The 26,613-nt window shown below is 35.8% G+C and overlaps 1 protein-coding gene across 1 annotated transcript; it reads left to right on the forward strand.

The window, feature by feature from the left end:
• Nucleotides 1-25: 25 nt before the first annotated feature.
• On the forward strand, nucleotides 26-25,617 carry LOC121408024 (HEAT repeat-containing protein 3-like). Its single transcript, XM_041599327.1, has 17 exons — nucleotides 26-283; nucleotides 2,904-3,076; nucleotides 3,648-3,735; nucleotides 5,397-5,509; nucleotides 6,068-6,177; nucleotides 9,732-9,875; nucleotides 10,782-10,930; nucleotides 11,371-11,433; nucleotides 12,423-12,522; nucleotides 13,099-13,202; nucleotides 13,809-13,871; nucleotides 14,682-14,764; nucleotides 16,921-17,057; nucleotides 19,956-20,044; nucleotides 20,372-20,515; nucleotides 22,190-22,366; nucleotides 22,831-25,617. The coding sequence occupies exons 1-17, from the start codon at nucleotides 122-124 to the stop codon at nucleotides 22,957-22,959; spliced, it is 2,028 nt and encodes a 675-aa protein (XP_041455261.1). The 5' UTR covers nucleotides 26-121; the 3' UTR covers nucleotides 22,960-25,617.
• Nucleotides 25,618-26,613: the final 996 nt, after the last annotated feature.

The raw sequence follows: 26,613 nt of genomic DNA on the forward strand, positions 1-26,613 counted from the left end.
CATCTACGTCTTAACAGTTCAAAGGTCATTATGTCCACATGGTTAATGTTATTTTGACACCGACGTATTTCCCTCAGACTTTGTAAGATTGTAACTTTGAGGAGGTTTCGACGCATCAAATATGGGAAAATCGAAGAATAAGAGATTCCGTTCAAAAAAGGCACAGCCGACTGGTTTGCAGAGTGTGAAGGAAATACAAGCAGAGGAAGAAGAACTCGGCAGCGGCACGTCCACGACCTCCTCGGACACCGTACAGCTGAAGACAGTCGGAGTGTTGGAGAAGGTGCGCGGGGCCCCGCCCCGGTAGTTTTTATGTGTGTCGAGTCGAGAGCAAGAGACGTGATTGCGGCCGGGCTGGCTGGGTGGGGTCGCGCTGCTCCCACCTGTCCCTGCCTTGACTCGAGTGTGATCTAATGTAGATCACTGCAGTGTTCAATTAAGATTTAAAAATTGATTAAAATGCCAGTTTAAAAACCAAAAATCCTAATTGAGTATGCGCCGCGGGCGAGACAAAAAAATGGGCCTTGGACTGGAGTTGGAGTTGGAGCGGCTTATTGTAATTTTGTGAAAAGGAATGGGCTTTGGATTCGGAATGAAAGATGTTTGTGAAAACGGGGGATTTTGGAACGGGTCGCCTGCGTGTGATTGCGTATTCATCCCTATGGAACGGGCATACGTGCATGCGGCTAGCCCGGGCGCACTAGCGCGGATGCAACGGTCGGACAGTGCTCTGCGGCACTCATTCAATGAACAAGTTTATAATATAACCTTGTTCTCAGTTATATCTCCATGTGTGACAAAATAAAGGTGGCAATGTTTGGCTTATTTTCTCTTTTTCTTTGGGGCAAATGCTTGATTTTTTTACACTGACAGTTTCCATTAGACCTGTTAATTCATACCGCTTGGCTCTTATTTAAATTTGATTATTTATATCATTTTTTCTTAATTAAAAATAGAGATAAAAATATGAAAATTTTCTTGCAATATTACCTTCCACCAATAGAGGGCGTACACAAAAATATGCCCAAAATTCATGTTTTTGAGCGCTCTGGTGAATACAAAAATTATTCCACATTACTAATGATAAATAAATAAAAACTATTTGGAAATTAGTAATTTTGGTCACAAAAGTGATATTTTAATGAATTTTTAAAGTGTGTGCTCTATACAGCATTGGCATACCATAGTCCTACCTGTAGATTCTCCACAGGCCAGATGGTAGCAGTGAACAAGTGCTCTGCGGCCGGTTTTCACCAAAATTGCGGCTCATTGTAGCAGATCAATGCAGCTGGAGCGTCGTAACGGAAAATATGTGAAGCTTTTGAGCAGATTTCTTCTTTTTTCTCGATAAGAAAATGCTATGCTTTGGTAGTTTGGAGTGGCTTTCTTTGTTCTTTTTCTCAACAAGACAAAAATGCTATGCCTTGGAATGGAAATTTTAGTGTAAAAATGGGGGTCCCCTCTGCGGCACATACCCACTATGCATTATATACTGAGTGCCCCCCCCCCCCCCGGGGCCCTATATTGGTTGAAAGTAAAATTTTAAGAAAATTCTCATTTTTCAATCTCTTTTTTTCTAATTCAGAAAAAATACTTGAATAAAAGACTTATTTACCTAAGAACGGGGGGGGGGGGGGGGGGGTCCACGTCCATTGATGAGTGGATACCATGCGCGACAATAGGGTCTCGAATCTACATTATTTTTAGCACTCTCAATCCCCTTAACCCTAATTCTCCCGGGGGGGGGGGGGCCAAAATGGCCCCCCCCTCAACAATTTTCGCGATATATCTGCTGCGCGAAATTTTTTCACCTCGCAGCTCACTGACTTTTTACATTCAAGTCTCGCGCAAATTTTGAGACCAAATTTGTGACGCCCGGATACGCGGTTACGACATTACGCAACATTATGCAAGTGCATGTCAGACCCAAAATTGCTCATAAACGTGATTTCATGTACAAATCCAATGCAAATTGCGTATTTAGCCAAAATTCATAAATGTTTCATTATTTCTACTTTTACTGATTAAACTTAATTAATTTTGCCTTGTTTACGATCAGAATTATGTCTGGAACAATTTCCATTGAAAAAACAATAAAAAACAAAGTAAAAAACAAAGAAATACATAAGAAATTCATAAAACAATAAAATAAGAAATTTATTTCCAAACCAAAGTTTTTTTGAATTATGATTGTTAAGAATGCTACAAAGAAAATTTTTACCAAAAATTAGCATTCTAGGAGCTATATTTAGTGAATTAGAGCAAAAAGTATGATTTATGCATAAATTAGCATCATTAATTCATATAAAATAAAATCTCATTATTTTGGAAAATTTTACCATACAGCCTTGTAGATTACATCGCACACTACCAGCGTGCAAATTTTTGCGTCGCTCGCGCGATCGGCGGCCGAGATCTTAAGGGGGGGCCATAATGGCCCCCCCCCCCCGGGAATGACAAGAATAAAAATACCCCGGGAGATTTAGGGTTAATTTTGGTTTATGTCCTGCACCTGTGCAGGGAGAAGTAGAAAATAAAATTTATCAAGACATGATTTGTCTCATTTTATGAGAGTATCCTTCTTTTTGGGGGACAATCTCAATTATTAGACCAGCACATCTATGTTTATCAGTCTAAAAAACAAAAGTCATATATGCCAGATCTTTTGATCAATTGTGAACATGATGAATGTCATGTTGGTCATTAGTAGTCTGCTGAAATATGTCTGGAAGATGTTTTTTTTGTTTGTTTCCTCCTTTAGTCCAGGCCAGCAGATTGAAAAAAAATCGAAGGAAAAAAACAATGCAGAAAAATGGTAGTTCTAAAAATGGGTATAAAATGCAACAATCTGATAAACATACTCTTGGGATGCACTTGACAACTTTTTCCGTCTTCATTTTCAGCTTCAAAGTAGCTCTGCTGAGGAGAGAGAATGTGCCTGCACATCTCTGGCAAACTTGGTCCAGGATCCCCAAGCACTGCAGACCTTGGTCCAACAGAAAGCAGTGCGTAGTCTTGGTCCTCTTCTTGTAGACCCATCATCAGGTATCCGAGAAGCTGCAGCTGGAGCTTTGAGGTAAATTTCTTTCTATCTTTCTGTCTCTTTCTTCTCCCAGTCTGTCTCTCTTGCTCTCTCTCTTTTAGAAAAAAAGAAGAAGTAATTTTTACTTGTATTTAGGATGTGTGTGCAGATGGTCCTAATTTCCAAGGCTTATTTCAAAGTTAAGGGTTAAAAAACTAGTGATTTAAATTAAAATGCAATTGCAAAGCACTCGAGGGTCAATTTTCTTACTAAATCTACCAAAGTACTTTCTGAACGCAGAAATGAACTTTGTGGGCACACTACACACGCAGCATTAACGTGATGCGGACGTAGCACGCACGTGACAATTTCACATCTTTCGAGAAATTCAAACAAAGTTGGCACCACGTCCCAGGGTTTCTTCTGAACTTCAAGAACGTAGCGGGAACTTCGTCTGGTGTAAAGGGGGTATTAGGGATTGATAAATATGAAGAATTTACACATTTTGTAAATTTCTGAAGAATTTTGAAATTCAAATTAGAAAATTTACCAATTTTGTAAATTCACAAGTGATTGTTTTAATGTGAATCATGAAATATTATTTTATTTGCTCTATATTGTTCAGGAATCTGACTGTAGCAGGTGGACATGATATCTGTGACCATATGGTAGATGAAGACATCATGACCCCTCTAGTTGCATTCCTACTTCAAGTAAGTATCCATGAGTTGAGTTAATGTGTTTAGTTTATGTATTATTATATTTCACTTATTTTCATTTCTTTCATTATTATTTTCATTTTATTGATTGATTGATTGATTCATTCATTCATTACATGAAGTTCATTTCATTTGTTGTTGTTGTTGATACTTTGTTGGCAGGGTCAGGTCAAATTTTTTAGTCAGTTTTCAAGCTATGGAGTATCATGAAAGGTTAATGAATTTTCAACTAAGACATTGACTTAGTTGGAATGTGATAAGAGTAGTCTCTTGGTCTTTCTGTCATAACAGTTAAATGAGGATGTAATATTGTTGAAGAATCTACTTATTTGCCATTTCAGGGTTATTGATGAGAATTTCCCTTGTACAGTTAACTTGATAGCAAAGTGTACAACATCAGATGATGAACATTGAATCTGTTATAATCCCATAAAATGATCAACCTTTTTGTAGACCTGTCCAATCCCCATTTTTGTCCAATTTTACTTCACTCCACAAACTGTTAATGCCATGATAATTTTAGAGCAGTACCCAGGACAAATTTCCAATTGAATTCCCATTGAATATCCAAATTGAATACCAATTGGTTTCAATTGTGAGTACATGGAAAGTGAAACAATGGGCATTTGCAGGGTCCCAGTATAATTCTATTAGGGACCAATTTAAGACCCATTGAAGAAACATTGGACCCATTGAACCCATTATACATCAATAGTCAGAGATGTCAGTCTTTAGGCTATTGCCTGATTTCAGGCTCTGACAAGTTATCATTTCAGGCTTTTTTATTATTTTGTACGGAACATATGGGCTTTTAACATGTTCTGGCTTTTCAGGCCCAGTGAGTAAAACTGACTGGCATCCCTGAATATGGTCTTCAATTGGCCCCCCATTGAATTCTAATGGGGCCACTTTGCCCAATTAGGACCAATTGACCCTACAATAGGATCAACTGGTATCTAATTTGGACCTATTGAAACCCATATACAAATTGAATCCAAATTAAAATTAATCGAAACCAATTGAAAATCCAATGGGTATTGGTCTTTGATCGGTCCCCATATTGAAGTCTAATGGGGCCAGTTGGCTGAATTGAGACCAATTGACCATACAATAGGACCTCACTTGGTATCCAATTTGGACTCATTGGACCTATTGAAACCCATTGATAGCAATTGAATCCAAATTGAAACCAATTGAAAATTCAATGGTTATTGGTCTTTGATCGGTCCCCATATTGAATTCTAATGGGGCCAGTTGGCCGAATTGAGACCAATTGACCCTACAATAGGACCTCACTTGGTATCCAATTTGGACCCATTGGACCTATTGAAACCCATTGATAACAATTGAATCCAAATTGAAACCAATTGAAAATTCAATGGTTATTGGTCTTTGATCGGTCCCCATATTGAATTCTAATGGGGCCAGTTGGCCGAATTGAGACCAATTGACCATACAATAGGACCTCAATTGGTATCCAATTTGGACCCATTGGACCTATTGAAAACCATTGATAATAATTGAATCCAAATTGAAACCAATTGAAAATTTAATGGGTTTCAATCAGAATTTTGTCCTGTCACAGCTTATAATATAAACTAGAACTAAGATCTTCATATGCAATGTCATTCTTTTTGCCAATGAATTATGTTAAGTATTCAGATGGAATTCCACAGACCTCTACAAAGCATAAAGAGAATAAGATGCCTCAGCATGACTCAAGTTTGGAAGCATTAGTGCAAGCTGTACATCTTGTCTGGAATTTATGGTAAGAATTTTAGATTTCATTGTGGACTGTATATATGATGGTGGTGGTAAGAATGATGATGATACTGATGATGAAGGAGGTGGTGATGTTGATGATGATCATAGTGATGATGGTGCTGATGATTATGATGATTATGATCATGATGATCACAATAATCATAATAATGAAGATAATGATGGAGATGGTGAAAATAATGGAGGAAGTGGTGGGGTGGTGGTGGTGGTGGTGATGATGAAGATGATGATGATGATGAATATGATGATGATGATGAAGGTGGTGGTGATGGTGATGACAGAGGGTAATGATACAGGGTGATGGTTGGGATGACAATGGTGATGATGATATGACAGAGGTCAAACGATTCCTCTACTAATCTCCCTCCCCCACCCCCTCTATCCTTGTTTCCATTTGTCTCCCTTTTTTTCATTTCTTTTGTTAAAAATAAAATAAAATAAAGGCTTGAAAAAATGAAATGAAATAAGATTTCATTCCAGTTATGAGTTGTGAAGTTTCTTTTGAAAGTTCATGGTTGTGATTTGAACTTTCCTCTTTTCTTAGTGAGAGTAACAGTACAGCAGTAGCCATAGCTAATCAACAAGGTTTAGTCACAGTCTTCCTCCACTGTCTTCAAGCCCACCAAACTATGGTGGATCTAGCCATCTGTGCAGGTACGTCTATTTCACACCCTTTCATAAAACTAAAGAGATACCAAACATTCCCTTTTTTTCCCAGCATATTTTTTCTCTTGGTTTGCTCTGAACAAGGTAATATTTTTTTATGTTTTGTTATAATTCCTTAAAATTTCTGATCAAGGAGTATAAATATTTAGTATTAATTATAAATGAAATAGTGAGTGTGTGACCTGATACCTGGATGTTATATCGCTATTTTGTAAATCTAAGAAGAAACATTAAAATGCCTGAACATTTTTGCAACAGATTCCTATGAATGTGATTTTAAAAGGATTTTCTGTTTCATTTAAATCAAGTTTATCTGGAATGAATGAATGCATGAATGAATGCATGCATGCATGAATAAATATATAAATGACTTACTAAATGAATGTTTTGATTAATTGAAAGAATAAATGACTGACTGTGTGATTGACTGAATGAATAGTATGATTAATTATATGATTAAGTACTGAATGAAAGAAATAAATGAATAAATGGATGACTGACTGACTAAATGAATGAATAAATGACAGTTCGGTTTACTGAATAAATTATGTATGAGTAAATCATTCATTAGTTTGTGAATAAATGACAATTGACTGACTGAATGAATATGATTAATTGTTGAATAAATGAATGAACCATGCAAAGTTGAAACAAATGTATGAATACGGAATGAATGACTACCTGTAGTTAATTGAATTCTTGAAATTCATAGTTAATTCCTTTAATACCTTGAAATTGTGTCATTCCCAGTAGCCATGTACCTAATCCAAGGTCATTTTGTGCCCAGGTATATACGTACATGTAGGTAGTTCCCAATTACTGAGTAGAAAAATAACATGATAGACCCAAAGAGTAGAGGGAGCTATTTCTGCTTGAAAAATATGACAGATGAACCTCTCACAAGAAAGACATGTTCTCAGTGAAATAGTGCATCGATTGTAAATATATGTGCACTGTCCAATAATTTTGTACAGTCAGCTATATTCACTCCTTTAATTTCCAAGAATTCCATTCAAAAAGTCTTTCCATTAACAGACCCAAGAAGTACTTGTAATTTGAATGAACAGAAGGCTGTTTTGTAGAAATACAATACAAAGAGAAAAAAAAGCAGGAGAAATAGCTATTTAATTTCACCTGATATAAAAAGAAGAAGACCGATTTATACAAGCTGCATTAAACATTTATGTACACAATATATGATACACCTACATGCCAGAGCTGGCCGCATGTGCAGACAGTGTGCAATTTAGCTACCAAACATATGAGCATTCAATTTAATTTGCAGAGCCTTTATGAAAATCTTCTTTACTCACCACGTCTTGAAAGTATTCTTGGTTGTTTTTATAAATCCTTTTAAGAGAGGCAGTGAATAATTGAAATAAGGACTCTGCAAGCCTTCCCTTTTTCTAATTTTCATAGCTTTCCTAAATATTCGGTTATTTTCGCACATGCGCTCAACCTAGTCTTAATTCTTCAGACCTTGGTCGCTATACAAGGCCTCTGTCTTTAACAATAAATGTATAATTTGCAATAGAGTTATGAGAAAACTGCATTTATACTGATTTTCCTACTTTCTTATATTTCAGATGTTGTATGAAATATTTCTTTTAAACAAAAATCTGTAATCATCAAATAGATTGACCTAATTTCAAATGTAGGCAAGGGTCTGATTCTGTAAACTAGCCACAGATAAATTAATAGTTGAACATTCAGATACTTGCATAGTGAAATCTTGGTTCAAGCTCTGTTCTCCATTCATATACTGTAGTTTGCGACAAGTCCGGACATGTTTGGGATATGACCTTTGTGTTGTACAACGCTCACCCATTGAGAGAACGTTTGATTAATCGTTAAGTGATTAGGTTGTAATAGTGAACGCACATGGACAGTCAGATTGAAGCAGTGCTTGTCATTGGTGATTTGTGTGAATGTCCAAGCAATTCTGTTTGTTGGGTGAGGTCATATTTTGAGGATTGATTTTATACAACCAGCAGTGCGCAGTTGATAATGTGAGTGAGAAGACTTCATTTGAACTTTCATAAATGTAGACCTAGCACTGCAGTATTAGTTAATTGGATTTAATTCTAGCTGTGTGAAGTACACATATAAGGGAGAAGCGTACTAAGTTTTATTTGAACATTCATATTTGTCTAAGAGTGGTCAGTTTGTTTGAGATAGAATCTTGCATAGTTTATATTCAAAAGTGTTACTAGATTTTATAAATTGATGTAAATGGGACCATGGGATATTTTCATTTAAGCAGTATTTTATGTACAGTAGTGGTAGTTGACCTTAAAAAGGTCTTAATTGACCTTTCTTGCACTAATTGAAATTTTAATGAAAAAATTGAATGCAAGTGAGAATGATCTTTCAAAGCTTGATTACATAAATCCATTAGATCTAGCGTAGCATTTTATTTTTTATCTTTATTTCGGTCTAAAAGCATGAATAGTGTTATTATTAGATGCTGTAGTCACTTCTTTTGTTCACTTGTGCGTATGAAAATAGAGAAATTTAGTTGAGACTGGAAATTTGTATCACTTTCACTTATTTGTATTTTTTTTCATGTGTCTAGCAATTTACATAAGAAAATAATGCTGCATGCTAAATGAATTAATGCAAATTCTAGTCATCAAAGATTAGCACTGGTAATTTGCATCAAATGTCACTTTGGCAGAGATGTGTATTTACAGATAATGTTTGGTTGCTGAACTTTTGGCTTTTTTCTTCTATGAAAGTTTATTTCAAATATGAAACATACAATGTGAAATGTATTCCGAACTTTGCGATTCCCCCGGGGGGGGGGGGGCACTCAGTATACAATGCATAGTGGGTATGTGTCGCGGAGGGAACCCCCATTTTTACACTCAAATTTCTGTTCCAAGGCATAGCATTTTTGTCTTATTGAGAAAGAGCACTAAAAAAGCCGCTCCAAGGCATACCATTTTCTTCTTATCGAGAAAAAAATAAGACAGAAATCCACTCCAAAGCTTCGCATATTTTTCGTTCCGCCGTTCCGGTCGCATTGATTTGCTGCAGTGAGCTGCAATTTTGGTGAAAAGCGGCCGCAGAGCGCTATCCGACCATCGCCCTCTGCGCGAGCGCACCCGGCAGCCCGTTTCATGGGGATGCATACGGACTCGGCGATCCGTTCCAAGGACCCCCGTTTTCACAAACATTTGTAGTTCCGAAGCCTGTTCCGAGGACCATCCTTTTTACAATAAGCCCGCTCCAAGGCCCCCGTTTTTCGTCTCGCCCGCGGCACACCCCTACCACTTTTTGGGTCGAGTGCCCCCCCCCCCCCGGGGCGATTCCTTCTTATAATCAGATCATTCACTGGTTCCTTAATTTCAACAATCTGCAAATGTGTCAAAATCCACGTGCAGATTGTGAAATATTCTGTGAATTTTCTTGCATATTGTTTACCTTTTAATTACCTGATTGTCATTGTATTGAATTGGTTTAATTCTGATTGCTTACTGCTCAAAAATGTTAATTTATATATCGTATTCAGAATTTTATTTCCTTTGTCTATTATACAGCACAATGTCTCCACACCTTCACAGAGGACAACCTATTGGCTGCACAAGAACTCTGCAAGCCAGATCGGCTAGCCGTGTTAGAGAGTGCACTCATGTGTGAGAACTCCTCTATGAAGTTGACGCAACTTCAGACTCTGACTGCTGGTAAGAGTCATTAAAATTTGATGAGAAAAATCAAATGGAAAATATTATTTTATTTGAAAAGTTATTGGAAATTTAACATATAGTTATATTGATTTTTGTCTGGCCTGCATAGCACAGCGAGATTATAGGCGCTATTTTTCCGACAGCGGTGTTTTCAACATTGAAGCCTTATCCTATGGTTAAGTCCATTTTACTTTTAAAGTTAATGGATCTAGGTCATGAAACTTGGACATGAAAGTAATCAAGTATCAGTGAATATCTTGCCTGAGTTTCAGGTCAAAGGTCATAACAAAAAAACTTTGGTCATATTGGGGGTATTTGGTGAATTGCCATCATAACTTTGAAATTTTATGGATATAGGTTATGAAATGTGGACGTAGGGGTAACAATTATCACTGATTGTCTTGCACAAGCCATAGGTCACATGATCAAGGTTATATGTCATTTAGGGTCAATGAACATAGTATTTCATTATTATGAATGCTGGTTTTTGGTGAATAATTGTTCCATAGTCATTTTCAAAGTTAGCACTGCTATATTGAATATCGTAATGCGGGCAAGACTGCCAGAGGTGCTCTACTTCTTATTACAATATAAACATTTACCTTAATCATCCAAAAAGTGATGATTGAATAACAAAAGTTTATATACACAATTTTTATTGAAAAAAAAAGAAATTATAAGTTGCAATAATGGTGAAATATTAATGTGTGAAAGTCCTCAAATATATAAGATAGCACAATAAACTTAGATTTGAATCATCAGATCCATAGTTTGAAAATTACACTGGTTTTTAACTGTGCCTAGGAGAATAATAAATGCTTTTTTCCCGAAATTTCTGTTCGGCAGGACATAGATCACTTAAATTGGTCATTGATAGAATGATTTAATTATTATTTTTTGAAGGAATCTTGTTCAATATCAGGGGTTGTTTGCCGGCCACCAGTAGAGGGCAGAGTTTCCAAGCCCTCGTGAAGGTGCTTGCTACAACACTTCAGCCTGATAACTGTGCGGCAATCTCATCCCTAGTCCCTGGCATTCAAACAAATGGAAATGTAAGTATTTGTTCCCCCTTTCTCCCCCCCCCCCCACCAGAAAAGGTTCAATGCATTTGCTCCGGCAACAATTGCTCTGCTATAAGTTCCACACAATAATCAAATGAATTACTTCAACCCTGAATTTTACAGTGTATTCTACCCTAAACCTATTATAAAACACTATTGCAACCTTAACTCTATATCTTAAATAAAATTAAACCTGGAGCAATTGCTGCAGGAGCAAATAATGTTGTGTCATCCAGTAAAGAGAGCTATATTTGGCCATTTTGAGATTTTGATCTATGCTACTTCTCGACCACAAGTCAATAGTTTTGCTCTGGTGGAAAATAAGTATTCAAAATCACTTAAAAAGTGAAGGTTGTCTCTTTGTCAACCTGTATACAAGTTCTACATGTTATAAAAGTGTAACAGAGAGATTGATGCTCATTTCATTTCAGGTTCAGAATGGAGAAGTTGAGAAAGGAAAAGAAGAAGAAGACGACGCAGCAACAAGTAAAACGGTAAGAATTATTTCATTTTAGATAAGAAATTGTTTTCAGATGGTCAAGCGTCTGTCATGAAAATTTGGATTTAAATTTTGTGAATAAATTACACGATTGAATATTCTCAATGAAGAGGTGAAAGATTGTGCTGAGAGCGAGAAGATACCAATTCAAAGCATATTTGGGACAATTCATGATATTGCTATTAACAATTTAGTACATTCAAGCTTTAGGATTGCAAGAAAAAAATGAGAATGGCAGATTTAGATGTAGATGCAGACTAGGCTTGGGCATATGGGCTGAGTACTTGATTCTACCTGATTCTGATCACCAGAGTCGAGAAGTCGACCCTAATTGTTTCATGGCATTAATCGATGGATTCACTGTAAGGTAGTTGGAATATGTAGTGTACACATTGGCCCGTATTCTGAAGTTGGGTTTAACTTAAACTCAGGTTAAAAGTTGTGGTTTAAGTATGGGAAGCCAAAAGTATCAAAATTTTTATTAAGTTGTATGTTTCTTATGTTTACTGTGCTCTTTCCTGATTAATCGATGGTGAAGACAATCATCTACTTATACTTCCTACATAATTATGAATGATTTGAGAGCCAAATGAGCTGAAAGTATGATATCTCTACTGTTACCGATTATGTTACAATTGGCTGTCCATACTTAAACCACAACTTTAAACCTGAGTTTAAGTTAAACCCGACTTCAGAATACGGGCCATTAGGTCCATTTACTATTCGGGCATGAAACGAGATCAGTGAGTAATCTGGAAATTCACTAGTATGTTAATAAGTGACAGTGGAATTGACTCCTCTCAGAACTGGAGTCTTTTCTGGAAAAACTTGGAATCACCTAAGCCTAATGCAGACCGGTGGTGAAGTCTATACATTTTAGTTATGATTCAGAACTGTTATTAATGCCAGAAGAAAACAATATATCACGTCGAATCAATTTAAATCAATTAAGAAATAGTTAATTGGTCATGTTTTGTCTTTCAGTTGCCATGGAAACTAGAAAGTGATCTTTCTGAAGCAGAGGCCCTACTTCAAGCCCAGCAGGTTGCATTAGAAATCATCTCAAATATGTGCTGTCCTGAAGGTATGTCACTGTCCCTGGTAGTCATGCGATATGTACATGTCTATACATCTACAAGCTCTTTTATGATTGTTCACGGTTATCCTATTCATGGACATGCAATTTAAAAAAATCATTCACACTCACGCACACACACACAATCACATGCAGTCAGTAGAGTGTTCTAATGGCCAGTTACACAGCTCTGCTTTATGCTGACAAAAGGCATTTTTTTTCTGTAAAATTTCACTTTGAAAATAATTATGTAAATTCTGGGGCCCACGTCTGGTACAATCCTAATGCAGCTTTTATTTAATTATTTTTTGTCTGCAATAAATAGCGAAATAGATTGATGATGTCACTGAGGGCAATAACTACTAAACATGAGGACTATTCGTAATTTATTTTGCACTAAAAATTAGTCAATTTAAGGAATTGTGTTTGTTTCACATTAAATATCAAATATGGTCAAAATTATGAAGACCTTAAAAAAAATGAATCATCAAGTGAAGTGTATGAACCCCGTCACCCACAATTGCAATTACATAACTTGAAATCTATGATGTAAGGATAATGCTTTGAATATCTGCTTTGTTTTAGATGATGATGATGATTGGGAAGATATGGAGTCATGTAGTACAAGCAGTAGTAGCAGTGATGACAATCAAGAAAGAACAGAAGATGTAGCACCACCACCTATCATGGTATGTTTTTTGTGTATTCTTTATTTTGTGCATTACTTTTATATATAAAGTATATGATGTGGAATGTTCATTGTATTCTGAAGGGATTCACCTTCATCAAATCTGCATGCTCTGAGCTCATCTGTTAACATTGCACACAGAATGTGGACAAAGCTCATTGATCAGTGCTTAAACGGACTGCCCCCCCCCACTTTGTGAAATGTTCATGCTGCATTGTTTCATGACTGTTTTCTTTCAAGAAAATAATTGAAAACCACATGGACTCCAATGAGTCTATCTTTAAAAGTTTCACGCAACTTTTGAGACCAGATTTGCAATATTTCCAGCATTCAAAATACCCCTCGGGGAAAAATAGTAATGCCAGTCCAACCTCAGACAGATAATTCCCACTATACTTCCTCATATCCTGGTATATTTGTATATTAATCGTGGCTCTACAGACTTTCTTGTGAAATCTGTGTTTACTACAACTAATGATGGTTTACTCTGTTGGCAGTGAGTATGTACCACAAATTTATTTTTGTTTGTATACATGTACATAATTTTGTATGAATTGCATTTGTATTGAAGGTCAAATACATTTGATATTTTTTGTCTTTTTTGTAGTCTCCTTTATGCCTCTCAGCCGAAATTCACAGTGCTTTATCAGACCAGTGTATACCAACTAAGGCAAGTATTCAAATTATGTTCACAACTGGGATTATCATGATAAAAGTATAGTCCACCCCAAAACAAGTTGATTTAAGTGAAGAGAAAAAAAAATAAAGGAGCACAATGCTGAAAATATCATGAGAATCAGATGAAGATATTGTTGTAGCATATCAAGTTTTGCTTGGTTTCGCAAAGCTGTTACATGCACAACACAGTGTATATCTTCTGAGGTTAGTATCCAGATTATATCAGGACTATGATAGAAGGCAAGTCCATCCCATCAAATCAAGGGGGAAATACATGATATGATTCACTTTGGAATGATGTTTTGAATATGAATATTAGAGGTTTAAATCTGATGGAGGAAACACTCATTGTTTCTTTTTTCTGTTGAAAATCCAATCAGTTGTATACACCAAAGAAATTCTGAAAGTTTCACATGTATCTAAAAATGTAAAAGATATCTTAATCACAGACTCTGTGCCATCTTGTATTAAAAAAACAACAACACATTTAGTTACCAAGAAAGTGCACATTTAGTTACCAAGAAAGTATATAGCATTTCCATTTATTTGAATGTAGGATAAAAGATAACTGTCAATTAAATGACTTTGTTCATAGACATAGGTAGCATGGCCAGGAATCGAACTCCGGTCTATTCAGATTCCTTAGACCACTCGGCCATAGCACCTCTACAAACCAAGACGTGCTAATTTTGCTTCTACATACCCCCCAGTCTTATTTCTCCAATTTATATGGATCATCTTGACTAAAGGGAAAAAGTAGCCATACAATTGCTTATTCTGCTCATGATTTATTTCTACTTAGATCCTAGAGAAAATAAATTTTCCTGACAGAACACTACTTCAAAAGTTGATATCACATAAGGAAGGCAAGCCATTATTCAAAGGGTAGGTATTTTCTTATTCATGTTTTTTTTAGTAAACTTCCATTTTATGGTCTTGCAAAAGATATCTCACATTTTCATTTGTGACTCGCAAGATGTAATGCTTTCTGATGTTGCTGTGTTTAATAAACCTGGATGTTCACTAATTGCTTAAACTTTTTTTTAATTTAAGCTCTTGGTGCCAAGTTAAATGGAATGACTGTTGTCTTTAGTTTTAAAAATTAATCTTCGGCAAGTATGCCTCTGTACATGATAGAGTGTAGACTTGTCAGAGAAAAACAAATGATCTGTATTGGTTGGTTAATGGAGGAAATGAAGGAAAATGATAGTAATAAACCACTCTCAGCAAACATTTATTTTGGTCATTTAAGCTTCCTGCCGAATTTTAATGCCATAGTTCTACATAATTGTATTAAAAAAAAAATATGCACAAAATTGGCAATTCTTAAAGGAGAATGAAACCATTGGAACAAGATAGCTTGTGTGAAAACAGAAAAATCAAAGAAACAGATCAACAAAAGTTTGAGAAAAATCGGACAAATAATGAGAAAGTTATGAGCATTTGAATATTGCGATCACTAATGCTATGGAGATAGCAAATTGGCAATGCGACAAAGATGTGTGATGTCACTCATGAACAACTCTCCCCATTACTTTAGTATATATTTCACTTGAATTGCCTCTTTTATCACATCTATCCATAGATCATGTGTTCTTTCTACATGAGGGCATGTAATTTTTTTTTTTAGAATACATCATGGATAAAGAGTTTGTATCATCATAAGAAAAAGCAAAAAGAGACATTTTGAGGGTATTTTATAGTCCACCAAAGGGAGAGTTGTTCATCAGTGACATCACACATCCTTGTCGCATTGCCAATGGGAGGATCTCCATAGCATTAGTGATTGCAATATTCAAATGCTCATAACTTTCTCATTATCTGTCCGATTTTTCTCAGACTTTCTTCTTATTCTTTTATTTTTCTGTTTCTACACAAGCCTATTTGTTCCAAAGGTTTCATTCCCCTTTAAATCATTCACATTGTTTGAAAGCACTATATTTGAAATCAGTTTAGCCAACTGGCCTTCTACCAGAAACTGTAGACCAGCCATTAACCACAACTTTAAAAAATGCCCTTACTAAAGACCCAATAATATACAAAAACTAGACCACACTCTCTGACACACCTCCAGTTATTTTCAGAGTATTTCGGAGGAACATCATACCAAGTATCAACTGTGAGGTGCATAAAAGCTATGTGAATTGCTTTGATTTCATATTTTTTAATTAAATAAAAAGTCCATGTATTTAAAAAAAATGTAAATTATCCAGATAAAATCAACGGTGGTTATGGTTGATTGCAATTTGCTTATCTTGCTTAAAAGTTCTTCAAATATGTTTTAATTCAAATGTGTTTATCTAATGGTGATGTGTTTTCCAAAGTATATAGTGTTGGCATTATTAGGCAGCAGTGTTGGTTATAAATTATAAGAATGCTGTATTTTCATTTCTGAAAAATCTTTTGATAACTTCTTTTGAAGCATGTTATAGACTGACAGGGGTGGGGTAAACATACTGTGATGTAGTTTATTGGAAAATCATATCGAGGATGATTTATTTTATTTTCAAAGAAGAAATGGTGATAAGTGTGAAAACATTGTTAATTGGGTATAAAATAGACAACCCAAAATTTGATCTTATTAATTTGACGATCAATGTTGCCCAGTTTGTAGTTTATAATCATTATGTAAAATGCAACCTTCAAAAACTAAATCATAGCAATAAGAGATTGATCACGGAATTTGTTTCATATTTGAAGTTTTATTTGAATCATTACGGATCTAAACAATTTTGTGTATTAGAGGTCAAAAAATTATTGATATATTGTAATTCCTGTTATAAATGTTACATCAATTTGTGAAAAAGTTATTCTCATGTAAATATGTATATTTGTAAATATTTTGAAACAATAAATCCGCAAGGAAGAGGCAAAGTGAAAAAAAATACTGTGATGTAGTAAATAAAAAAAGAAATTAGATAATTTCTCTAAAGATAATAATTATAATGTTTATAAATTTAAAAGTAAAAGTGTAATCAATCAATAAAATTGTAAATATTACTAATTCTCAAAATGTCAAATTTCTTATTTTCACTTTGAAGCCTCCTTAGAGTCCAGAGCAGAGCCCTTCTTTGTCTTCATAACATGGTTGCAGCGATGGAGCTGGAATCATTAGGGGGTCAACAAGCCCTGGCCTTGCTTCTAGATAAGCTCCTTGTCCTAGCAATGAATGAACCAGGTATACAATTACAATAAAATACTCTTAATGGTTCTAAGGAATGGAATTTTATCATAGTTAATCAGTAAATTGCTGAGTAGTCTACACAAGTTTCATCTACTAGAGGGTGGGGTGGAAATTAGGATGGTGGATTTGCTTTTGATTCAGACATTGAACAGTGACATATTTTGTATTCCAAGTGGCATAACAGGTGGGGGGAGGGGGCATACTGCCCTCTTCCCTGGCGGATTTCACCAGAATTTTTTTTTATAAACACAGGAAAAAGAGAAAAAGGAGAAGGAAAAAAGGGAAAGAAAAGGAAGACATAAAAATGTCTGTCTCGCTTCGCTCGCTGGTGACTTTTTACAAATTTTCAAACATTTGCTATGTTGTGTCACCTCAAAATATTTGGATTATTATGCAACTGCATTGAATCAATGTGTTGTGTGAAAGCTATACCAGTGATTTGATTAAAATGGCTGCCATCTGTAATATTCAAAATGACTCCTAGCAAGAGTTTCCGGGGGCTCCATTCCCGGACCCCACCCACATATCACTGGCGTACAGATGGAGTGGTTTGGACCATGGCCCCCCAAATTTCTTCAAAAGAAAAAGTGTAAAATATTATATTTACAGAATAATCTATCTCAAAGTTAGATTCACATTAAAAGGTGATTTTTGTTTCTCGCTCGCTTGTGACTTATATTAAAGTTGAATTAAGAAGGGGGTGAGTTTCCATAAATATGGGTTCCACACACAATATATAGTATATATCAGTTGTTCAAACAGATAGCATGTCACAAAAATCCTCTGCCTTCTCGATATTTTGCTTTGAAAGTCTATGAAATTAGCCACCTGTCAGAGCCCGAGAGACGAGTGTACAGAAAAATCACTCTGAGTGTGACGTCACCGGGGGGAATTTAGGATAAGAGGTGCCGGGGTGTAATACAGAAATGCTATGCAGAGAGACAAAGATGATTTTAATTTTTTTTTTCAAAGCAACTCAAATCAAACAAAGAGGAATCATATGTACAAATCTTTACTTTCCCTGTATAAAAAAACAGTATGAATAACTATCATGAACTCTTAAATCATGATGTAAGATTGCAAACAGTGAGTTATTGAATGATATTTTCACTATTTCTCATTGATTTTATCACGATGTTCGATCAAGTGAGTAGCTGGAAAGTAATTCCGGCGGCTAGCTAGCTTAGCTCTGTGCGTGCTGCACACCTATACAATACACACAACACGGCCAGGCATTGAGTGCACTGTATGTAGTGGGGTCTGTAGTGGTCTGGTATGTACTGTCGACCCGCAGTTCATGACCATGCAGTGATCCCCTGGCGTCTTTTTTTCTTTCCTTTTGTCTTTGACTCCATTTTTATATACTCTGGATCATATCACAACTCATTCCACAGAACAATCTTAAATCAAACGTACGTACTATTCTTCTCGGCCTTCCGAGTTGTTTTCTATATTTAATTACCGTCACCGTCACACATACAAACGCAATTCGCAAGCGAGTTGAAGACAGCAAGAAAGGTATACGGTACCGGTAGCTCGACAGCTAGCTGCACCGGAGCGGGCGGCTGGTCGGCACAAAGCAATTCCGCAACCGTGTTTTTTCAAGAGCCGCGTCACACGCGGATAAATATGTCATGATAACACGTCTGCTACGTTATCGACTGGTGAGAAGGTCTCGATCAAATTTCATATTATTCGCCTTGAAATTATTCCTTTAGGGTCTATGGTACCATTCTGAGGAAATTTATATATTTGGAATAATAGTACATACATAAATATACTTTTAATCATTACCCCTTTGCAAGTTCTCCGGCTTGCAGATACAACTTCAACTGCAGTTTATTCCATTATGACTTGTTTGACCACGGACACAGTCCCGAACGAAAACAAGGCATTAAAACCGTCTAAAAATCGCAACAAAGAAGAACAGTTTTAACAATGTAGGGACATATTATTGGCTATATGTCTTTGAATAATTATTACTTCCTTTCAATATCGTTCACATGAAATCAATAGCGATAAAATGAAGTTTTGACACAAAGGTAAATATGATCGAAGGCGTACGTGCATAGTACACAAAACAAGCTGCCTTGTTTACTACACCGGGACCGAATACCCCAGATGACGTCACAGTCAAAGAACACCCGTCTCGGTAGGCATTGCAGGAGCGAACTCAGGAAAAATTAGTAGGGATAAATCGTTCAAATCCACTATTTTGAAAACAAGAAATTGGGGGGTTCGAATCACCTCTTAGTGTTTGGGGGTTGTAAGGTTGCTATTAATGTAAATATCTCAATATTTGCAATCGTCTTCTTAATTTAACTTTAAGCAACTTTTTGCCACATGCCATACTGTGCCCGTTTTTTTTTTTTTTTTTTTGGAACTCCTCACGCTAGTGCCACATAGTGCTTTGCCTAATGCTCACGCACAATCATGTAAAAATCTTGTTCACAGCCAGTGGCGTACAGACCAAGAAAAAAAAGAGAAAAGGAAAGAGAAACGTGAAATATGATATGAATAGTATGTCAAAATCTATCACCAAATTGGATTTTTGTAATTAAAATTTTTTCTGCTCGCTTGCCTCGCTCCCTCACAACTTTTTGATTAAAACAAACAATTTTAAATGAATTTTGCCGGAAATGCCATATCTGGTTCCCTCAAATTTGTTTTGCCTCATTATGCCTCTCCATGTTCATACTATGATATGACTAGGAATTTTATTTTTCCAAATTACATTTGATTTCGAGATGGAGATATATTTGTTCCCATTCACATGAAATGGCATTTTGGATGATTTGTACTTTGGAATTTACCATTGACTATAAATTATTCTTTCACATCATTTACATGTATGGAAGCATGTTTGTGAGTAATTGAGTATTTTTTCCCCAGTTCCAGTTGGTGGTGAATTGATAGAGGCTTTGACTAGTGCACTGAGAGCTGTCCTTCAGAAAATGGCTCAAAATAATTACGTCCCAGAGGTAAATATTGAAATCCATATTGAATTGTTGACAATGGATCATGAAGTTGTTATTAATATTTGTTCTGTTGCAAATATAAAATTGATTGGTCATATTTAGCTACAGTAAATCAATATAGAAAAAGCAGTCCAGCAGTCAAATAACAAATGATTAAAACAGTTGATTTTGTTACTGACAAAAGGCTTGCAATCAATTTTCAATTTTCTTGCACACTGTAAGCCTCATCTGGTTTCAACTGTTCACAATTGGTTCTAAATTGGTATCCTGAAAAGAAGTGTCAGATTTTATCATGGTATTGAAGCTTTCTTTGTCTCTTTGTTTTATCAGGCATTGACAGAGGTACACCTGACCAGGCTATGTTCATTTGGTGAGGCTAACGCATCGAATAGAATCAAAGTAAACCTTGTAGGAGTGCTTGGTAGCATAGGTAGTGTCTTGGCTAAAAGAGATAGAACAGAAGAACTGCTCACGGTGAGTGAACTTCTCTCTTTTTAAGTGAGGCTATGTATTCAAACCTCTGCCACATTGCCAATTCAATTCTTCCTAAAAAGGCGTGAGCTAATTCATCTCATTTTGCAACTTGTGTCATACATCTCTCTGCTCTTGTATTTAAAGGAAGATTCTCATGATTTCATGGGGAATTTTACATCATTAGGATATAAATCACCCAGATTGGAATGAGATTTATGACCGGGGCCCCGTAACACAAAGGTTAGCAATCACTCATTAATTTGAAAGAACCATTCTGATTGGTATCTCATCAGTCTACAGAGCAAAATGCGCACGCATCAATGATCTTGATAGGCCAATTCATTTAGCAATTAATCGCAACTTTTTTGTTACGGGCCCCAGCAGACGTTATGGAATGCCATTGGAGATTGCCTTATGGTAAGTCAATATCTCACTCCCTGGCCGGAGAGAGTTGCAAGAGGCTAAAGCAGGCTTGGCCAAAGAATTTCTCGCTGGTACACAGAGTTTGCTTGTCCCCAAAGATGTCTCTGTTACAGGTGTGTTCAATGCTTTTTATCAAGTGTGTGGTCAGCAAACATCCTTACCATGAAAGCTGATGCCTATCTCTCTGTAATGATGAATATCCTGCGTTTATGTATTACTTTATGCATTACAAACAAGGGCCTGTATTCTGAAGTCGGGTCTAACTATGCTAAAATTATGGGGAGCCAAAATTAAAAAATTCTGTTAATATTGTATATTTCTTACGTTTTATATTTTGTTTCATTTTGCTCTCATAATGAAGAAAAATACTTCAGTTATCATTCCCAGATAATTATGAACAATTTAGGTGTCAAATGAATTAATAAGTGGAATGTGTACTGTTAGGGATTTGTGCCCCAATTGGCTCTCCATAGTTAAACCACAACTTTAAACCAGGGTTTAATTTAAACCTGAGTTCATAAAATGGCTCTTGAAGCGATATATATAACTATGTGGTCATTTGATCCTGGCTTGTCTGCCTGCATCAGATCCCCGATCTCCACTCCTTTGAGTAGTCAAGTCACTCATATTGCTTAGCCAACAACAGTGAAGATTGCATCATACCTGCTGGGTGTTTCCATAAAGCTGGTCGTAACTGACGAATAACTTGACACATGACTGGTGACTCTTTCTCATGGTACATGATAATCTAAGTAGCTGACATAGCACCTAAGAATGTGTTCCAGTCGTGTGTAGACGTCCATAACTTGACAAACAGCTTTATGAAACACGTAGCAGGGGGCCATTTCATAAAGTATAAGTTAAGAGCAACTTTAAGAACGACTAGTGAAACTTTCTTATGCGCCAAACCATCCCCATTGAACATTTTGGTGTATATCATTTACCACAAGAAAGGATCACCAGTCGTTCTTAAAGTCGCTTTTCACTTATGAACAGCTTTACGAAACATCTACCTGGTATACACTTTACAATTGGGGCCCATTTCTTAAAGACTCGCAGATATGGTAACTGGCATTATTGTAACGCCCATGAAATCCTTGATTGTGAATGACTGCTGAGTCCTGTTACCATGGTAATACCAGGGTAATTACCCTAGTTTGAACTCTTTATAAAACAGGCCTTAGGATGGAGATGGGTATGTGTGGATGAACATCTATTAAATACAGGATCTGGTGATTTTCATCTTTATAGGCTGTTGGAAACCAGCTGCTAGAAGTGGCCACTAAGGATGGGTCTCTGTGGGTAGCAGCAGAGGCCCTGGATGCAATCTTTGATACCTTTGGTGATGGAGTAATGGCCGATAGGGTGGCCATCGAACTAGGACTGACTGCTCGTCTGAAAGCCTTGGTGCCACAGCTCAAATCAAAGGTACAGCTTACTCTTCCTAAGTTGAATCTTTAGGGGACCACAGGAATCTGTTCAATTTAGGTGAAATGTTACTTAGAAGATGTTATTATTACATGTTCTGCATTTTTCTCAAAATTGTGTATCAAGTTGGTGATAATTCGCCTTATCTTATGGAAGTTTGATTTATGAAGAGTCTGTTGTAGGTTGGAAGAAATGAAGATGTGAGAAAGATGAAAATGGTCATTGGTAGATTTCAAACTCTTTTCATGTTAATAGGGGAAATGTTCTAATAAAATTGTGATCTTCAAATTGTTACTCCCAAGATACCCTGATATTAAAAAATATGGCAATTTTCTCAAATTAGCTTCTGGCCAAAAGTTGTTTGTAGTCCATAATAAGCAATTCTGTGTCTGTTTTCCCAGTCAGAATTCATATGAAAGAAATCCTTCCAATCTTTAATCACCTTCTTTCTCTTTTCTATTCAGTTACGGCAATGTAGAGGAACCTTGGGTGAACACTTGCCCATCATCATGAATGCAAGGACAAACCTAGGAAGGTTCATCAAGTATAAAGAGAATCAAGAGCTTCTACTTGGCACCTATCCATCTGCTTAAACCAGTCACACCTTCCCTCAACCAGTTCTTCAGTCTTCCCTTCTCTCCCAACCCTCCCCCACTTCTCATACTTGTGTTTTTCCTCATTGTTTTTGCTCACTTTCATTCCTTTTTTCCATTTTCTTCCTCAAATTGTCAGTCTTCAAATTTTATATTCCCTCAAGGGTAGTGTTTCATAAAGCAAGTGATTCTCACCAATTTGTCCTGAGCCAATCAGATCCAAGGATTTCAGTAGCTTATTACAGTTGCTAATAAAAATCACTGACATAGCTGCTTCATGAAATGCTCCCTTGTTCTTTTTCACCTTATTGGATTCCTCCTTCAAACCTTCATTTCTCCTTTTGTTACTCTTCTTTTCACGTCCTGATGTTCTTTTCATCATTTTCATCCCTCTTTTTTTCCTGTCATCCTTTAATCACCATGTACAAGTTAGATACCGCTGTACCACTTCCTATCATTAAATCTGTTTGGATTTTTCTTTGAGTGTGTAAATAAGCAATATTTATTGTAAATATGAATAGTAAAAAGAGATATATTTTAACTTTTCTCATTGCCAAACAGAAGCTTCCCGAGTCAGTTTTATGCAGGCTTAATTCTTCCATGTATAAGTATATGTGTGAGATCATTATTGTAAATAATTTATGAAAAAGAATCCAAGTAATAATGAGAATGTGACCAGGGGAGGGTTTGCTTCAAATGAAAGTTTGCATACAATCATGCATACTTTTAATGATGTTGAATATAGCAAGCCTAGCTGTAATTTGATTTCTCAATTATTGAACCGCATCTGGCAGTCATGAAATATGCAGGGATACATTTTGATTGATATTTGTTAATGATTCGCAGGCATTGATAATACAAGGTGTATTTTTTGGCCACAATCTGAATGGAATAATTGAAAATATGTTGTATTTTTGTTCCTTTAAAAACTTGAGGTATCTCATTTTATAGAATTTTGTATTCACGTCTTTAATAAAGTTATGCATAATGTTATGAATGGATTTGTCTTTCACTCATGGCACAGCATAGCTTAGCAATATTTTGGGTTTAAAGTCAATGATATATGTGTAACACATATTGTTAACATATATCTGAACACCCTAAAAATTGTTGCTGAGCTTTGTCATATCTTTATGAGGTTTTGGGTTTATTTATTAGTTATTTCATTACAGCAAAAGAATGTCCTTCAAATTGAATATACATTGTCAATATTGTACATACATATATTTTTATTTCAGGTATTTTAAATTTTTACCATTTTCAGCATACAGGACTTAGTTTTTATTGGTTTTGAGCTTGCTTTAATGGCTATTTACAGAAGTGAATGTTTTAATGGTGGTAGAGTTCAGTTGTGAAAAATCACAAAAATGAAACCACCCTAAAGTTATAGTATTGCAAGAAGATTGAGAGATTCACTATTATGTGAATGAATCTAAGGTTATTTATTAGATGTCATGTGGGAAATCCATATTACTTTGAGAATGCTATTGCGAACTATAAGTAAATTGATGATTATGAGGTGTCATGTAAAATTCTAATTAGTACTGACCAGTAGGTTTGCCCATGTCAAATCTATTTTAACCACAGATGTCCGTTTAACATGGAGAGATTCAACCTAAAGAGGTATTTGAAATTTTACATAATGGACAAGTTTACGTGTAGTTTGAATTTTGTGTGAATTAGTGATGCTTAGACTGCCACGATGGCAATCGTCTTCTGGCTTTGAAATGTGTTAAACCGTCTATGAAATGGTGACCACATTTTCTGATTTTGCATGACAACTGTTGATGAACTTGTACATGTTGAGTTGTAGGGTCATAGAAAGTGAATAGAGAAAGGGTAAGCAAATCTCTACAGAGAGTGTGCCCATTTTGCCACATTAGCAGGTTTTGTTCAATGTTTAAAAAAAATAATAATCACAATAATTACTGAAATCCCTAAGTTGGTAATGTGATAAGAAAAATCATTGTTCATCCATGCCTATTGGCAAATATTTGATACATTAACATCTTCTTTATTGATACATGTATCATGTATAAGTACCTAAACTTTAAAATAAATTATGTAGCAATGTAAGAAATATAGTCCTACCAATTTGAAGATTAAAAGTTGATTAAATGAGGATTCTGGTATATCATTGACAAAAATGGGTAGAAGTATAGATTGCTAATGTCAAAGTTGCAGGTTTGTCTTTGTCATCATGTAACCTTATCATTAATTTGATTTTATATTGTCTATCCCCCAATGCCTCAATTGCCTTATTAATGGAAGGCTACCAGTATTATCAAAGAGTAAAATTCAGACTGTATCATCATACTTACAAGTGAATTGATAAACATTTAAACTTTTAGACTTGAATCTATGATTGGCAAAATTGCTTATTTGAATGAAACTAATCTTGGAAAAGTTGAATTTTAAATAAATTTCTTCAAAATTATGTGTTTAGTAATCTTCATACGTCAGTCAATGTTTGCAAAACTGAGGGACTTGTATGGATAATAGTACACTCACCGGTGGTGAAGTTGCAGTAATGAGTTTGGAAAGTAAAGAAAACTTATACAAAGTCTTGAGATGGCTGTAGAGATATTTCGTTACTTTACCCTAGGATTCCCAAACAAGAAAATCATGAATGATACCACAACTTTATTTTTGCTTTGTGTGTAATAACCCATTGCATAAGTCTCAACTAAATGTGATTCTAATTGTGTGTAAAGTCACAATACTGCTTTTTACATTTGCAGAACATGGAGTTTAGCCTACAAGTGAATCCTTTCAGACTTTATCTGAAGCAGTAACTGTTGACAAAGGCAGGTGATGAAAGGCAGTACTGCTGGAGAGCAGTAGTTTACAGGGTCTTATTACTGCCTGAGAAAATCATTATGATGATCATAATGATCAGAGTTCTCAGAGAGATTTTGATTGTTTAAACTGTTCCAAAGAGGTTACCCAGGGCCCTGTAACACATTGCTTAGCGATTATGGGATTAATTTCCAGAATTGATTGCATGTATTATTACGTATGATCAATCACAGAAGTCGGCCCCATGATCAAGCATTAGGTTACGGGACCCTGGTCACCTCGAATTATTCGGTTATATACATATATACTTTTTATTTCAAAATCCATCCTCAAATTTCATGTGGTGTTTGTGTGCCAGTGTCATTGTGAAACCTGTTGGAAGGATGAGGCAAAAAGCAGGCTGTTTCCAAACATCCAGAGATAAGGCGAGTGTTGGCTCATAATTAGCTTTAAACGTGTCATTTAATCCATTTGCAAGTTTCACAATAACGTGCATAAGAGAGAGAACATACTGGTATGTTTATGTTCATATATATATATATATATATAATGTACATGAAATTTCAAATAAAGTGTATAAAAATATTATTGCACTTATCATTTATGTTTGCTTTTTTTTTGAGGGGGGATTGTGTTACAAATCGTCGCACGCACCACGAACCGTCGTCTCTGGAAAAGATACAGTGCGCTATTGCGCCTCGCGATTTCACCACGAACCGTCCGCTCTGTTACGATGCCCACTGTAGCGTAAATAATTCACTTCAAGAAAATAAAAGATACGGGATGAAACTTTAGAATGTGAACTATCGAACGAAGACACCGGTAAATTTGCTATCATTGTAGTTGCACTTATTG

This window comes from Lytechinus variegatus, chromosome 2, assembly GCF_018143015.1.
Source record: "Lytechinus variegatus isolate NC3 chromosome 2, Lvar_3.0, whole genome shotgun sequence".
Classification (NCBI taxonomy): Eukaryota; Metazoa; Echinodermata; class Echinoidea; order Temnopleuroida; family Toxopneustidae; genus Lytechinus; species Lytechinus variegatus.

Excerpts from the sequence above, each read along its gene's own strand:
- LOC121408024 (XM_041599327.1), top strand. The coding sequence starts at position 122 with ATGGGAAAATCGAAGAATAAGAGATTCCGTTCAAAAAAGGCACAGCCG. Across the intron at positions 13,203-13,808 it reads TAGCACCACCACCTATCATG|TCTCCTTTATGCCTCTCAGC; the intron begins GTATGTTTTTTG and ends TCTTTTTTGTAG. Across the intron at positions 17,058-19,955 it reads CCTAGCAATGAATGAACCAG|TTCCAGTTGGTGGTGAATTG; the intron begins GTATACAATTAC and ends TTTTTTCCCCAG.